General features: G+C 32.5%; 2 protein-coding genes across 3 annotated transcripts; one reads left to right on the top strand and one right to left on the bottom strand.

The window, feature by feature from the left end:
* Positions 1–3,386: 3,386 nt before the first annotated feature.
* Positions 3,387–11,496, top strand: LOC131940729 (zinc finger protein 271-like). 2 transcript variants are annotated; one of them, XM_059299497.1, is made up of 4 exons: positions 3,387–3,458; positions 7,868–8,468; positions 8,875–9,025; positions 9,160–11,496. In XM_059299497.1, the coding sequence occupies exons 2-4, from the start codon at positions 7,868–7,870 to the stop codon at positions 10,136–10,138; spliced, it is 1,731 nt and encodes a 576-aa protein (XP_059155480.1). In that variant the 5' UTR covers positions 3,387–3,458; the 3' UTR covers positions 10,139–11,496. The 2 variants fall into 2 exon arrangements, with proteins under 2 accessions (XP_059155480.1, XP_059155479.1); XM_059299496.1 differs by lacking the exon at positions 3,387–3,458 and adding an exon at positions 6,878–7,008.
* Positions 11,497–12,264: 768 nt separating this feature from the next.
* LOC131940731 (uncharacterized) lies at positions 12,265–16,060 on the bottom strand. Its single transcript, XM_059299500.1, has 3 exons — positions 15,964–16,060; positions 14,668–14,796; positions 12,265–13,560 (listed from the first exon to the last, which is right to left on the bottom strand). The coding sequence occupies exons 1-3, from the start codon at positions 16,016–16,018 to the stop codon at positions 13,292–13,294; spliced, it is 453 nt and encodes a 150-aa protein (XP_059155483.1). The 5' UTR covers positions 16,019–16,060; the 3' UTR covers positions 12,265–13,291.
* Between the last annotated feature and the right edge of the window lie 796 nt (positions 16,061–16,856).

Here is a 16,856-nt window from a genome sequence, read left to right as displayed (position 1 = left end):
TTGTCAGACTAGTTAGTTCTATACGAACCCTCCATCGGCCAACTTCTTCTACTGCGATAACTCGTGCAGAAGGTTACATAATACATTCAAGATTTATTTCGGCGACTACATGTGCCTCTGGTTGTTTTTGGAAAAGAATAAAGTATTGAAAATATCCCCCACTACTACCCCCTTCGCCTGCTGTGCAGCCTAAATTTTAACCTAAAATGTGTACTAAAATTATTTAAACCATTTTACAAATTATTCAATGTTGTTTTGGTACCTTCCATTTCACATTTATGGTTATTGCTAGATTTATGTATTTTCCAAAATAGTTGTTTGTTTTTAAATAGAAAAGTTTTGGGATATTAAGACACAAAATGGAACTTAGTTTTAAAAGTTGCATCTTTGAATGATTGTGGAGATACTTTGATACAGAGTAATCATTCATCACACGGAGTCATCAAATTTTAATTTTGAATGATTGTTAAAATAAAACAACGGATCCCAGTCAGACAACACACTTTTTTTTAATGATTGTGTAAATACAACCGTTGATTCCACTTGTCAATCAAAAGTAAAGTTTTTGAAACTAGAAATAAATCATCTATTGCATTCAGCCAACATACTTTAATTTTGAATGATTGTGGAAATACAATCAGCAATTGAATTCAGCCACCAAACTTTAATTTTGAATGATTGTGGAAATACAATCACCGTTTGCATTCAGCCGACACACTTTAATTTTGAATGATTGTGGAAGTACAATCACCGATTGCACTCATTAATTTTGAATGATTGTGGAAATACAATCACCGTTTGCATTCAGTCGACACACTTTAATTTTGAATGATTGTGGAAGTACAATCACCGATTGCACTCATTAATTGTGAATGATTGTGGAAATATATTGACCCAGCACCTTCTACAACGTGTACTCCAGTACTAACCACTACAGTGATACAAACAAGAGGTTCGCTGTTTCCCCAGCGTCCCTGTTATCATAATATGTACCAGTTGTTTTTATCTGTTGGCCTGGTCACGTGACTAAGTGGTCAAGGTTGAGCTGTTGTTTCTTCCCGGATTGGGGTCAATTAATTATAAAGATCTCGTTTAATTTTTTTTTAATTATAAAAATTAATAATTTTGTGCAGAGGAAAAGTTCTTGAGATCGAGTGTACATGTGAAGGGGGCCTCGAGGGGGTCAAGTGCCGACAACGACGTCTTAAAATGGGGGCTGAGGTAAGGTGTAGTATTGACACCCTACTGAACGCGGCGACATGTGGAAGAGAAACATTGAAAACCAATGTTTTTAGCGTTGTTTTTTTTTTTTTTTTTTTTTTTTTTTTTTTTTTTTTTTTTTTTTTTTTTTACTGATTTCAGTTTTATAAACAACAAATAGAGTAGCACCAAACATGAAATATGCATAATTTTATAATTAGACTACATTGCCCCCATAAATGATTCTAATTATAAACATGTATTTATACGTAGGAGCCAAATTTATTTTTAAATAAATAATTTTATATTTAATTAAACTGAAACAAAATCATATTCGTTCTAAGTTTTTTTCTTTTCTCGCTAAAATTCCGTTAGAATAAAAATTTGAAATAGCCGTCTATCCTGATTTATTTGATTTAGAATTGTCGTTTGTTTTTTCTTTAAAAAAATATTTTTTTTATATAATAGTTCTACGTGTTGGTTCCGACATTACTAAAACAAAAATCAAAACAGGTCTGTACACATACAGCCAGGTCCACTCTACTAAAAGTTTCTTAATTTCTTCTTTCGTCCCATAGACAAAATCAAAATGTTAATTACAATTTCTTTTGACACATAAGCACACGTTCTTCTATCAAAGACAAGTTTATATACGCCGTTATTATAAACAAAAACCTCGATTGTTAACTTTTGATTTGTGGCAGAGGCGTAGCGGTGGGGGGGGGGGGTGGGGCGGGGGGGGGTGACACCAAGGCAAAAAAAAGCAAAATATATAGAGAGAAACTTGAGGGAGGGGTGCAAATCGAAATTTTGAGGGGGGGGGGGGTGCAAATCGAAAATTTGAAACTTTGTCCCCGGGAAGGGTCGCTACGCCTCGGGGGTGGGGGGGGGGGGGGGTTGACACCATTAAGTGCCGCACTGGGTGACACCCGACCTCGCTACGCCACTGATTTGTGGTGTGGGTTAATTAGGTCGGTACAGCTTATCTAGGAGAGAAAAACCCAAAATCAAATAACTGACGTATCTGACGCATATCATGTTAACACGCAATACTTTATTGTTTTGGAGGAAATACAGTTCGATAACACAACTGAGGAAGAAGAACAGGGACATTCGGTTTTGTAAGACAACAGTACTACTCATTTTGAAACAAAAATGTAATGCTACACTACAAAAAAAATAAATAAAGAAAACAAACACGTTTGATTCGATACTCAATTCAAGGCATATATACATTTATTCTTAGATAGAAAAGTTGTCATCTGATTCAGACAGTCCCTCCAAAGCTAAGCCTATCTGTGATGGGGTAAAATGTACACTAATTCGGATACAGGACATAATAATAAAATAGAAAAATAAGCGCTTCTTTTCTCCCCCCCCCCCCCATTTAAAGTGTGAGTACTGAATACGTGGCGGTTGACATCCATTTTGTTTTATCCAAGAAGTCACAGCTTGGTGATTTTGTGATTTTTGCTTCCAACGCTAGTTCCCATATTATAAAATAAAACTTAGTACGTAACATATACCAACACTAAGATATTGCATTGAGTTTTATTGTTTTTATTATTTAACAAAACAGCCGCTAGTTCAGTTAGAAAAAAAAAGTAAATGACATACCTGAAGATCCGCAGAGCGTTAGGACAACCCACGCTATGCAACTGTATATCGTCAAGTTATTCATTTTTTTTTAAACTCTATTTTATTCATAAAGTAATGTAATGAATGTATGCATTGACAATTATTTTAAAACATTTTTTAAAAAGAATTTAAAAAAAAAAGAAATTTAATTTGACAACGTTATTGTAGTGTAGACACGGACAAAGACGTCTTACAGCAAAACTTAGTGGGATAACATGAGCGCGTCCGTGTCTTGGTGACGCACTGCGTTGATTATCTGTAACTTTTAGCTGATAGTGTATGGAAACAGCCAATCACAAACGGTCTTGTTGGCTTCCCGTGGTCAGCCCAGTGTAATGCAGTCGTTTATTGGTTGTTATCAGATAAACAGTTCATAGAGTTTTAGTCCCGTGTTACAAATAAATAAAAGCGGGACTATTTAGAAAAAGTGAAGATCATAGACCGAAGACGAAAAAGGGTGTGGGGGGGGGGGGGGGAGGGGAGAAAAGGGGGGGGGCGTTGTTGTATAAAACACCCCCAACCCATGTTTCTTTGAAGGATATTGTCAACAACAGTTGCTATTGACGACAAAGAACTGCAGAAGGCAGCAAATTTATGTCAATGTACAACAACACGAGGAGGTTTGAAAGTTGTTGTTGTGTGTCACCATTATTACTGTGTGTCACCATTATTACTGTGTGTCGCCATTATTACTGTGTCACCATTATTACTGTGTGTCACCATTATTACTGTGTGTCGCCATTATTACTGTGTGTCACCATTATTACTGTGTGTCACCATTATTACTGTGTCGCCATTATTACTGTGTGTCACCATTATTACTGTGTGTCACCATTATTACTGTGTGTCGCCATTATTACTGTGTGTCACCATTATTACTGTGTGTCGCCATTATTACTGTGTGTCGCCATTATTACTGTGTGTCACCATTATTACTGTGTGTCACCATTATTACTGTGTGTCACCATTATTACTGTGTGTCGCCATTTTTACTGTGTGTCACCATTATTACTGTGTGTCACCATTATTACTGTGTGTCGCCATTATTACTGTGTGTCACCATTATTACTGTGTGTCACCATTATTACTGTGTGTCGCCATTATTACTGTGTGTCGCCATTATTACTGTGTGTCACCATTATTACTGTGTGTCACCATTATTACTGTGTGTCGCCATTATTACTGTGTGTCACCATTATTACTGTGTGTCACCATTATTACTGTGTGTCGCCATTATTACTGTGTGTCACCATTATTACTGTGTGTCACCATTATTACTGTGTGTCACCATTATTACTGTGTGTCGCCATTATTACTGTGTGTCACCATTATTACTGTGTGTCACCATTATTACTGTGTGTCGCCATTATTACTGTGTGTCACCATTATTACTGTGTGTCACCATTATTACTGTGTGTCACCATTATTACTGTGTGTCACCATTATTACTGTGTGTCACCATTATTACTGTGTGTCACCATTATTACTGTGTGTCGCCATTATTACTGTGTGTCACCATTATTACTGTGTGTCACCATTATTACTGTGTGTCGCCATTATTACTGTGTGTCACCATTATTACTGTGTGTCGTCATTTCATTGAAAATATACCAAATAGCATAGACGTGCGTTCTCTTTGAAATGCCAGAAAATGCGAAGGGAACCAGATTCATCAGAATACTGTAATTTAGTTATGTGGAGGGAAGTAGAGATTTGAAGCCTGACAGTCTAGAATTTAGTTTCCGGATATACGTCTAAAAAATAAAAAATAAAAACAATAAAAATTCACGCAACAAATATTAGACATGTGCAGAGATGCTTATTCTTGAGATCTCTAAAAACTTCAGAACAGACTGATAGCGCTGCAGAGGAGACAACTCTATTACTCATGAACGATAACTTGGATAATTCGATCTATTGAAAATTAGATGATCAATTTAAAAAAAAATATATCAAATATGGTATCGCACCGAATTAATTATGGAGTTTATATTCAGTTTGTACGGTTTCAGAATTTGCGTGTCAAAAGGGTAATTAATGGTGTGGGTCACCCCCCACCCCCTTTTCAAGTAAAACAATTTATTGCCAATATCTATTGTACATTAATACATTATAGAATTAATGATTGCTTAAGGAATTAGTTGAACACTGACATGCTGGGATTTAATCACAAAAACACGCTTATTTAAAGTAGTCTAATCAGTGGCGTAGCGAGGGGGGGCGGAATGCACCGGGTGACACCATTGGGGGGGGGGGAGGGGTGACACCAAGGCAAAAAAAATAGCAAAATATATACAGAAAATGATAATTTCACTTAATTAAATGATTAATTAGAGTGAACTAAATAGTCTTTTAAGAACAAAGTGGACAAATCCCGACATGAGTGGAGGTGGGAGGGTGGGGTGACGTCATGACGTAAACCTGCTAATGATAAAGAAAGCATGCAACACCCAGCTAAATTTATAACCGAATATACATACACATCGTTTGTATTATCTGAGCACAGCTTAAAGCAATCACATACATACATACATACAAACATATATACATACATACATACATACATACATACATACATATATATATATATATATATATATATATATATATATATATATATATATATATATATATATATATATATATATATATATATGTATATATATATATATATGTACATATATGTATGTATGTACATATATGTATGTATGTACATATATATATATATATATATATATATATATATATATATATATATATATATATATATATATATATATATATATATATGTATGAGTCTAATTATGTATACTATTGTAATATTTAGGGGAAATAGGCAGCAATGGCCACGCGATATTGATGGGAGGAAAGCTTTTTTATACAGCAAGCTTGCTTGATTATCACAGGGTCCCGCACATCCGATTGAAAATTAGCATGATAATAACGCACACAATTTAAAATGTCAATACTTTCAATCCATAGCAAAATACAATTTATTTTTTATTTGTTTAACCACCTCTGCCAATGTGGTAGGGTAGGGCGTCCGAACGTTAGGATGTCCTGAATTGGTTAGAAAAGAAAATATTATGAGATGTATTACTGAATTATACTCAATCGAAGTTGAGAAAATAAACTGTTATTTGGCTTTGCTGACTTATTAAACTGTTGTCTACATTACTCGCGTGACACCAAAATAACTGTTAAGTTACAATGACATTTCCAAATTTGGGGACTTTTTGTCGTTTATAACTATATATAAATGAGGGGGGGGGGAGAAATATTCACCACTGTTAAAACTGGAAAGAATTTAGTGTCACACCCATCCCCAAAGGTTTCGACTTTGCCTAAAGATGTCAAAATTAACAAGATATCGTTACAGAAAAAGTCTAAAGAAACTCATTTTTTTTTTAAAGTGACTTAAGGTAATGAATCTCGATAAAGAGTGATCAAAAATTAAAAAAATTTTTTTAATCCTGACTTGACAAAATAGGAACTATTTTTCAGAAAAGCTTAAAATCACTTCACATATGATTATTGGACAACCATTTGTCACATTGAGATATGGAAGCAATAAAAAAAAATGTTGAGGAAAAAAAAACAACAATCATGCTATATTTGCTATCAATCAACGTCGTACAGTTCTAATTAGAATTATTTAAATCAGTAAAATCTAACGGTGTCTTTAAAAACAATTTTTTAATCTAGTTTTAATTTTTTCAAACATAAATTAAATTGGCTTTTCATCAGTCATTGTTTTTTCAAATGCCGCAGTTTTATTTTGTGATTACAATAATATAATTTAATTAACAAAAGAATCTTAATATAGTTCTTTTCTTTTATTCGAATAATACAATGATTTTTCAAAACTTATAATAATTATGTTTTTAGGCCTACAGTTTTTAAAACAGAATGTGTTTTATTTTATAGGCCTAATGTATTTTTAGTGAAGAAATGTCGACTTTTGAGAATAGATTGAATTGCGTCCCTTGCGCTACCGCTAGGTGTCCTAACTTGTTGTTGAACGATGATAATAATTGTGATGATCGTATTGATGAAAATGGCGATAATTACTCGCACTGTAGCTGATACTACATTAATGCCGAATGCGTATCCTCTATTTTGACTAGTAAAATAAATTAATTTGTATTTATATAGTTTGATCTTGATCAGGTATGTTGATGTTTGTATTTATAGATTTATCATACTCAAATTATGTTAAAGAAAGGTGAAAGAAAAAAGTAAAGTATTTCGATAACGGCTCAATCAGCACACGATAACGGGCGGAAGAGCCAGCTGTTCAGATAATCGTACGATTACAACGATAACGGTGAATGTTGATCGAACTTAGATCTAAATATTTGTGAAATTCGTCCAACTGAGGTAATATTAGAAGAGTACAAGTACATAGATCTAGATCTAGATCTATCTGCATTTTGTTTTCTTGTCACTTCAGTTTCAGATTTATCTAGATCTAGAGTCTAGACTCTAGTTTCTCATTCTATTCCAGTCCAACTAAAGCCTGAAAATTTAGTACAGCAGGGGAAGGCACTCTAATAATGATTATTTTATGTTAAACAGGAGTTATGTATCTTGTCAGTGTGATAAAATTGATGTGGGTCTAGATCTAGTCTATACAAATAAAAACAAAGTAAGAAAGTTAGGAATCTTTTTTTACTACATCCATTCTTTAATTTTTATTTACTTGACACTGTGATCTATACCTGAACTTTCACTTTTAACTATTTTGATTGTCAATATCAATATATCATCCTTATTGTTAATTAAATAATTATCCATTTGATTATGTCATGCATTATGAATATATATGTCATGATGATTATGTCAATGCCCCTGATACATATATACATATACATATACATATACATATATATATATATATATATATATATATATATATATATATATATATATATATATATATATATATATATATATATATATATATATATATATATATATATATATATATATATATATATATATATATATATATATATAATTTTTTTAGATGGATTCATATGCAGCAGTTATAGACAACCAAATGTCAGGTGCATCAAATAGTTTGGCAGATTTCCAAGTACCATCAACATTTCCTCAATTTCCTGGCAATAGTTCTTTGGATAACTCATATGGAAACTTACAAGGGTTATCTTCCCCATTTTCCAACACTTCTACAACACAGGGTAGCAGCATGAATGTCACTGGATACAACACACAGCAGCCTAGTTATAATAATATGTCAGTCACTGCAGCATCGCCTTTTGCAATGCCTTATGATCCACCTCCCATCCAGCCGAATCCGTCTCCAATGCATGTGTCGACTCCTCAAGCTTCGCCTCTACTACAGACTAAATCTAACAAAGCAGTGCATTCCTGTACGTATTGTGGATTAGTTTTATCATCGGCCAATGCACTTCTTGAACACAAGCGTATTCACACTGGAGATCGACCTTTTTCGTGTCACATCTGCAATAAAAGCTTTACTCAGAAAGCGCACTTAAACATTCATAAGAGGACCCACACTGGAGAAAAGCCATATGCATGTCATGTTTGTCATAAAAGATTTGCCCAGTCTTCTCACCTAAGTAGCCACAAGCGCATCCATACAGGTATTATAACGTTATTAGTATTATATATACTTTAAAGCTTATTTTAAAATACTTTTGAATTTGCATTGTTTTTTGCTTAATAAAACAAAGGGGGAAAAAGAAATATGTATTAAATGATATAATGGTATAAAAATTAATTACACTGTCGAATTTCAAATAGTGGGTAACTGGTAGTTTATTGTTTATCTTCATACAACTCACATTTGAAAACATGGGGAAAAATTAAATTATCTGGTTTCCTTTTTATTAAACATGTGTAAAAACGAAATAAAAAGGACAATATGATCAAGAATCTTCTGTTTTTATCTTTTATAGTTTGACAGAACCTTTTATTTTGATTAGTCATTTCATACTAATAAATTCTAGTTTTGTGTTTCTGTTTTAAAGTGGTTTTTATTTAACACAGGAGAAAAACCATTTGTTTGCAAAATATGCCATATTGGCTTCACACAAAAACAAAGACTGGATGCCCACCATAAGAAACATCTGGAAAGGCCTGGTCAGGAGATAGTTGTTAGACAAAGAACTATTGTGCCATCACAAGTAGAACAACACAGGCAAGTATACAATTTCAGTTGCTTTTTACATGCTGCTTTTTAAAGTTGTAGCTATGCCAATTCTTCTAATAACTTACAGTTTAAACAATACTGTAGAACAAATGTTTATAAATATGCATACTACTCTATTTCAGAATCCCTCAAAATGATGACAGTTCTTTTATGCAGATGATTGGTCATGGCATGCCTTACATAAAGCAAGAAACTCCACCAGATGTAGCAAATAGCACCATCACTTCAGCATCATCAACAGAAAAAAGAATTTTGACAAGAAGCTCTGTTAAAGTGGAAAATGGTAAAAAATCTTGCAGCAAAGAAGAAAATAGAGAGGAGGAAGATGATAAAAGTTCTACAAATTCAGATCAAAGCCCAAAAGTTACAGCTCCAAGTTTTTCTTCCGAAGGCATGTTCCTTCACCCATCAGGGTATGTGGCATATGGGGGTATTGGTGATAGTGAAGAGTCAAGTGATTTAGCTGCAGTATCAGAAACCTGTGGCTTACCACACAATGGCACATCTAGCTCTAGCCATAGGCGTAAATCTTCAGTAGTTAGAAAACGGCGCAATGAGTCACCCGTTAAAGAACATATTCCAGGAATTCACACTTCTGTGTCCAATGAATTAAAAAAATATTCAATATTACAAGCAGATTCCATTACCAACCACAGCCATCCTGATAGTGATACATTAACTTCCTGTTTCAAAGAAACTCAGAAAACTTTAGAACATGAAAAAGATCCGCCTTATAATGGTGTTGCAACAGGTCAGTCTGACTCTAATGAAAATCCTAATAAAACTGAGAACAAGGCACACTGTCACATAAATCAAAATTCTAGTCCCTCCAATGTAAGTCCTCAAGCTGGTTTGATCAAAGTTAATAATAGAATTTCTTTAGTAAACTTTACAGCTGAAGAGCTAGTCCTGCATCTGATGAAAAGGGATGATGTTAACAAATGCCATTTCTGCTGCCTGATATTCCAGGATCCTGCTATGTATCACATACACCGTAACATGCATGACAAAACTGACATCCACAAGTGCAATATGTGTGGCAAAATGCTGCAGGATAAATATGATTTCACTGCACATTTTCTTAGTATGCATCAAAGTTGAATTTCTTACTTTCCAGTGTGATAAATTTCAAATTAGTATGAAAATGTGATACATTTTATTCTTACATTTAATTACTGCAACTTTTAGTGAGTGAAAGTTAGACTATTTCCTAAATGGCATTCCACTTTTAATAAATAAAAGATTATAGACTGAAACAAAATTAGTGAGTATTATTTCAATGATATTTATATTAAAATAATATATTATTAATTTTTAATTTTAATCCATCTTCACTTTGAGTGGGTATATAAATAAAACCAGTCTAAAAACTTAAAAATGATCACTCATTTAAATGTTCTAAAAATGTGGGGGAAAAAGCATACATTGTGTTTGGAAACCAAATTAAAAATAAAACTATTGCAAAATATGTTAGTTATTTCAATGATGGAAGATTATGTGGATATTAAAATTTTAGGAAACATTAAGTAGCATAAATCTAATTTATCTAAAATGCAATTGCTGCAATAAATGTGGTTGAAATTTAATGACAAAATTTGCCACAGACAGACATTGAGACATGTAAACCCTTTTTTAAAAACAAAAATGTATCTTCTTATTGGAATAATGAGATTATAATTTAAATTTTAAAAATATACATTAATATATCCATGTTTTATTTTCAATCTTTTCTTGTTTTGGTTCATATTTTTCAACATTCCTTTTAGCTTTTTAAAATTTCACGCTATAATATAAATTGCTTACAAAGAAAATTCTGTTTAATTTAATTTGATTAGCTTTCATAACAGTTTGTCTTATAATAATGACTATGCCTTGGTTTTTAACTTACCTTGATTTATACTGTATTTTCTCTTAAACTGATGTAAACCAGTTTCAGATTTTTCCAGACAATTAAGAAAGTACTCTATTTAAACTACATGCTAAAGAATCCCCTTTATATAATTGTAGCTGGCAGCCCTTGAGTATTTTCTGACAACATCCTTAAAAGCTCAATTGGAAAGGATGAATCATTTATATTTTAGGATATTTGGAAAGTATTTGTATTTTTTCTTGTAACATCCATCATATGTGGCCATGGGTAAAAATGAGAATGCCTAGTCTTTAAAATTTTTAGTGCTTCTAAGTTGTAGGATACACTGCTGTCTATATATTATATATATAAAATATAATTTTTGCAGGGATATAATTGATTCTTATTTTTGTGATTGTATTTTGATAGGTTTTGTGATACATTTGAAATTAAATTTTATACAATAGTAACCCTTTGTCCATAAATTTGTGTATGTAATTTACTGTAAAAAAGTTTCCCTTTCAAACCTGACGGTCTATGGGGCAAGTGAAGTAGAGTTCACTTGTTTCTGTGACCTTGGCATATGAAGAGATAGTGTGGTCAACATTATGCCCAGCAGCCTCTACTTTCCCTAACGTGAGTTAGGTACCTATCAGAGTTGGGTGGACTCAGGGACGGTCTACTGACTTGAATTTACTGTATATTACAAGAAAAATCAAATAGCTAACATGGAGCTATATGAGCATAATTTTAGAGTTCAATATCTAACCATGTTAGTCTTTGCCGACTTTCATAACATCAGTTTATGTTACAGTGTGAGCTAAAATTTATTCATCGAGTGAAGCCTTTTTAATGAAATTGTTCAGTGATTTTTAAATCAAATATAAACTTAGCTGCTTCTAAGTTGCAGGTCAAAACTTAAATATCTGTCGTCAAACTGACAAACATAATTAAATCTTTTTGTTAAGACTTTTCCCCTTTACAAACAAGCTCATTCGGAAAGCCAATTTGATAACAGATAAAGATAGAGGAATTTATTTCTGTAAAATATTTGAGATTTTTCTATTCAAAGTTTGCCTCTCCATAATCTGACTGCTCTTACTCCCTTTTCAAAAAGAACATACGGCTTTTACATATTATTTCCCTTAATTACTTTGTCGTTATTAAAAAAACCTAGAGAAATTTTTTTTATGTGTTGTGTAAAATAAAAGTAATGTTGAAAAAACATGACTACAAATTTCTTTTATAATGATGCCTTAGTGTATTTTTAAAAAAGCAACGGAAAATGGAGTTAGAACAGCCTGGTTCTGGGGAAGCGAGTTATAATTTTAAAACTTAAAATTCATTCTTTACTGAGTGATATATAAAAAAAACCATGAATTTTTAAATAGTTTATTATACAAAAACTATCATTCATGAAAAACATCAGCCACTCAAGATGCAAACAACTATCAGAAAATTGAACATAAATCTGGGTCTGTAAAATTTCTCTAGTGATTTGAGTCATTTAGTTTGGGAAAATTTACATCTTGTAAAAATAATAGATTGCATATGAACTGGATTATATTTCAGCTTTTAACTATTAAAAAGTGTTTAAAAATTGGAATAGGAATACATCAAACATTGTATAGAAATATCAAATTATAGTATATTATGATATATACATATGACAATTTAATGGAATGTACAAGGCATCCTACAAGAAAAACAAATTGGCTAGTACTGTAAAGGACTTCACAGAAGTGGATCAGCTGGGCTTGTACTCCTTTACAATTGGGCTCACTGACATTTGTTTCATTAAATTGCTTAGTTAACATTTTCAACAAACACTATTTCACCTTGGAATGTGTCAAAGAAATAACCATAATCATTTAGAAATATAAGAATACAATACTATTGTTTTACAACTTTAAATAACCTTTACGTCTTTTTAAAATGAAAATACTTTCTAAGTAAATAGTATAAGTAAAAATATTAATTTACAAAAACATTGGATTATACAATTCCTGCTCGTATCAAATACAATAAAATCATTAATTCTAAAAAGTTTCTTAAGAAGTTTTCCAAATAGAAACCTATTCTAAAATCTAGACTATTTCTACATTTTAAATATTTTGTTCCATTTAATATCAAAATTCCCACTCATCTTTTCTTAAAACATAGGAAATAAATCTTCAAACATTATGTACAAGACTTACACATTATTGTACTATAAGGCAATATGCTGCTGGAATGAATGTCTTTAAAAAATGCATGAACAAAATGGAATGTTTCTAGAGAAAGAGTGAATTAAATTTTTATTTCATAGCAAATGTGCTTTAAAAATGTAGTTTAGATAAAAAAAAAATTATTCTTTTCAGATGTTTTTTCTTTAAATATGAAAAATGATTGACGCAAGTTAAAAATCACAGTAATCTGTAAAAAAAGAATGTTAACAAGCTTCCAACACTGAGGACCCAAGACAGTTTGACCCTGGCAGAACTATTGCAGCCGTTCCAGTCATTGCAAAAGCAGTAGGTGTACCTGGAGTCAATCTGGTCATTGGGATTGTAGGGGTCATCTTTTCTGGCAGGCACACAGTAGCCATGGCGACGAAGGACCGGCATCCTCAGACGATGGATTGTTGATTTAAGTAACGTGTTTTCACATTCCCTGAGGTATCTAGGTTCCTCACCTAAAAAGTCATGCAATAAAGAGTTATTAACTTTTAACTATATAGCTTTTAAAATTCAGTATGTTTATTTCTAAGCATCCTTTAAAAGAATGTAAGCCAAATTGAATTGTTGGTTTAAATTTTATACCAATCTGATTCTGTTTACCAAGTTTTAGTGTCAGTTAAGAAATGTATGTCTAAGTTCACACAGTGGATATTGGACCATCTACGCAATGTGAATGGAACCTTAATAAAAAACGTTTTAAAAACGTTTTAAAATTCAGTATGTTTATTTCTAAGCATCCTTTAAAAGAATGTAAGCCAAATTGAATTGTTGGTTTAAATTTTATACCAATCTGATTCTGTTTACCAAGTTTTAGTGTCAGTTAAGAAATGTATGTCTAAGTTCACACAGTGGATATTGGACCATCTATGCATGTGTGAATGGAACCTTAATAAAAAACGTTTTAAAGAATGCCAACATTTTCAAGTTTAAAAACTGTCTTTATTTTTTTATTTTTAAACTGCAAACACAGAAATTCAAAAAGTAAATGTTGGAAATCTGAAAAGTGAAAAAAAAAAAGATTTTCTAATCTGGAAATCTGGGAAATCCCAGAGAAATGGCACCCTAGTATGTGTATATTCTTACATAACTGACATCATACTCATGGGGAAAAAAAGAGTATTCTGACATTATTTCATAAGAAATGGCTTTATGGGTGAAATTTTATTGTTAAAATGAAAATGTGTATTCTTTTTTAGATGTATTGTTATTATTAAAGAGGGGTGATCAGATCAAGACGATGTTTTAAGAGGGACAAATATTATCTTAAGAAGTAAGAAGCATAAAATCATTAATGTTTGACCCATATGTGCATTATCAAAGCTAACTTTTCTTAGACAGGCAGCAAGCATTTAAACTGGATCCCCCACAAAATGCAAAACAAGTTCAAGGTTATTAAATGATAATAGTTTCTGCATTCTACCAGTAAACTATCATTAAGTCCTAAAGGTTGTATATTTTTAACATCTATTATTAGATAAAATTATATCATCTGTCACTCTTGAATTAAATGATTGAAGCTACCAGTTAGTTGCTAAGGCCTAGATGTAAAAAATTAGACCAACCTGGAATTTTTTCGACAACTTTAACACAAAAACTGTCACCACAATCCTTCCAGGGATACATCCTCCAAACAACATCGTCTCCACATCCTCCAAAAGCACTCAGACATCTGTGGCACATGATGGCGTTACCTAGAGAATAGATAACACACATTTATTTCAATTATCTGCACAATTAGACCTACAAGTAAAAAATAATAGATAATATCACATAAAAAACTGTTCATTACAATTGTGATACACAAAGTTGTTTTTCTAAAACGGATAATGATAATTAATATGTAACTTTAAAAACCAATTGATCTTCATTGTAATCCTAGTTAGGACCTTTTTAAAATGTAAAATTTAAAAACTGAAACTCTGAAACTAAATCCTAAGATGCAGCAATATTTATATTGTTTCATTTGAAAACATGTTGTTGCTATTTTTTAAATAACACACCTACTTTTAAATTTCTTTTAAAATTATTAGGCTGCAACGTGTTCTCACTAATAATTAGTTAGATTCTAAAGGTCTTAATTTTAAATTAGTGAGAAGTAGGCCTAGTCCTAATAAAATCAAAATAAACCTGAAGTGAATAGTGAATTGACATAAACGATCATATTTTATTATTTAGCCTAATCATATTAATTTAGGTAGGCCCCTATAGTTTGATGTTTTAGCATGTGCGTTCTTTTTGCCAGGGACAAAAAAACAAAAAGCCGACTTGAAATATCGTCCTAATTATTAAATTATTAGGCCTAAGGCCTAATGCTAATTTCAAATTCTAAAGGCTGTTTTATGGTAATAAATTTACAGGAGATGGGTGGGTATTTTAAAGGTGTAGAGTGTTAATGTAGGGTAAACAAACAGTTTTGTTATTTCTTTATAAAGAAACTTAGAAATATAGCCTAAATGTCTAGGCTTAAATTATTAAAATTAAGGCCTAGGAGCCTAGGCTACCATTTACATTTAGGCCTTAGTAATTTATATGCTAATTAAAAATTATTATGAAATAATTACCATTTACATTTAGACTAGTTAGTTTTGATCAAGAAGTATAGATCTAGAATATGTTACTACAGATATAAAACATACTAATGGATCTAGAGTCTAGATGTACGTTTTCAGTCAATGATCACACACGGAAGTGATCAAAATTATTTCGAACAACAACATTGATTGTCAATACTGCTAACTAACTAGATCTGCAAACCAAAGAAAAAACATACAATTCAATACAATAATATTTTTAAAGAACAGTAGACAGTACAGCGTGTTAAATAAGTCCCTACTCTTACAGTAATCTTAAATACCTACCATTGTGTACAAGAAAAACAAGAAATAGCAACGTTCCTATGCTGAAAGCCGCCATGTTGCTGTCTTTGGGCTTCTTTTCCTACCTGTGATGACCTAGTTTCGCACAAGGGGCAATCATTCTCAGGTAGCCTAAAGTTTGGTACCAACAGAGTTATGTTTAGGAATCTTACTACAATACAGGATTTTCAGGTCCATACTGATATACGGCTAGCGGAAAAAGTATAAAATAGTAGAAATGGGCCTAAAAGAGAATTTTTTAAAAAAAAAATGAACACTCAACCACTTGTTTTTTTGTAAAAAACAACAACAACCATTTAGTATGTGACTATACGAAGTACTAGTAGGCCTACCGTTTAGTACGGTGTTATTTGTAAAATTTAATTTTTGTAATTTGTAGAGTAGTTTCTTTGGTAATTGAAATGTCGAGTTATTTTAACGTGTTTAAAATGCACGCATATAATTAATTATAAAGGTAAATTATGGGCAATAAATATACATGGTTCCCTAAGAAAGAGTAAGCCCCATGCCTTTGCTTTTAAACCACTGTGAAAGCCGAGTCCTCTTTCTCCTACAATCAAACTTATCAAAGGGTGCACCTCCAAAACGGCCCGCGATAAATCGGCCCCGTCAAATCGGCCCCGTTAATATGACCCCGTCAAATCGACCCCCGACAACAAGACCCCGTCAAAAGGGCCCCGACTTGTTGGCTGCCGTCAAATGGGCTCCCGTCATACTGACTCGCGACATATAGGCTCCCGACATTTAGGCTCCCGACAAATGGACTCCCGACATATTATCTCCCGACAAATAGGCTCAGGACATATTGGCTCCCGGCAAAGCGGCTCCCGACATATTGGCTCCCGACAAAAGGGCTCCCGACATATTGGCTTCCG

This window comes from Physella acuta, unplaced genomic scaffold, assembly GCF_028476545.2.
Source record: "Physella acuta isolate Inbredline_101_S28 unplaced genomic scaffold, ASM2847654v3 ptg000327l, whole genome shotgun sequence".
NCBI lineage: Eukaryota > Metazoa > Mollusca > Gastropoda > Physidae > Physella > Physella acuta.
The sequence above is the reverse complement of the archived record's forward strand: the minus strand, read 5'-3'. Positions and strand labels throughout refer to the sequence as shown.

What these genes read in the sequence shown, in the direction of transcription:
- LOC131940729 (XM_059299497.1), top strand. Translation starts at nt 7,868, where the DNA reads ATGGATTCATATGCAGCAGTTATAGACAACCAAATGTCAGGTGCATCA. An exon ending in CCACAAGCGCATCCATACAG is followed by an intron (nt 8,469 to 8,874) that starts GTATTATAACGT and finishes TATTTAACACAG; the next exon opens with GAGAAAAACCATTTGTTTGC. An exon ending in TCACAAGTAGAACAACACAG is followed by an intron (nt 9,026 to 9,159) that starts GCAAGTATACAA and finishes ACTCTATTTCAG; the next exon opens with AATCCCTCAAAATGATGACA.
- LOC131940731 (XM_059299500.1), bottom strand. Translation starts at nt 16,018, where the DNA reads ATGGCGGCTTTCAGCATAGGAACGTTGCTATTTCTTGTTTTTCTTGTA. An exon ending in TGTTTTTCTTGTACACAATG is followed by an intron (nt 14,797 to 15,963) that starts GTAGGTATTTAA and finishes TCTATTCTCTAG; the next exon opens with GTAACGCCATCATGTGCCAC. An exon ending in AGTTGTCGAAAAAATTCCAG is followed by an intron (nt 13,561 to 14,667) that starts GTTGGTCTAATT and finishes ATGACTTTTTAG; the next exon opens with GTGAGGAACCTAGATACCTC.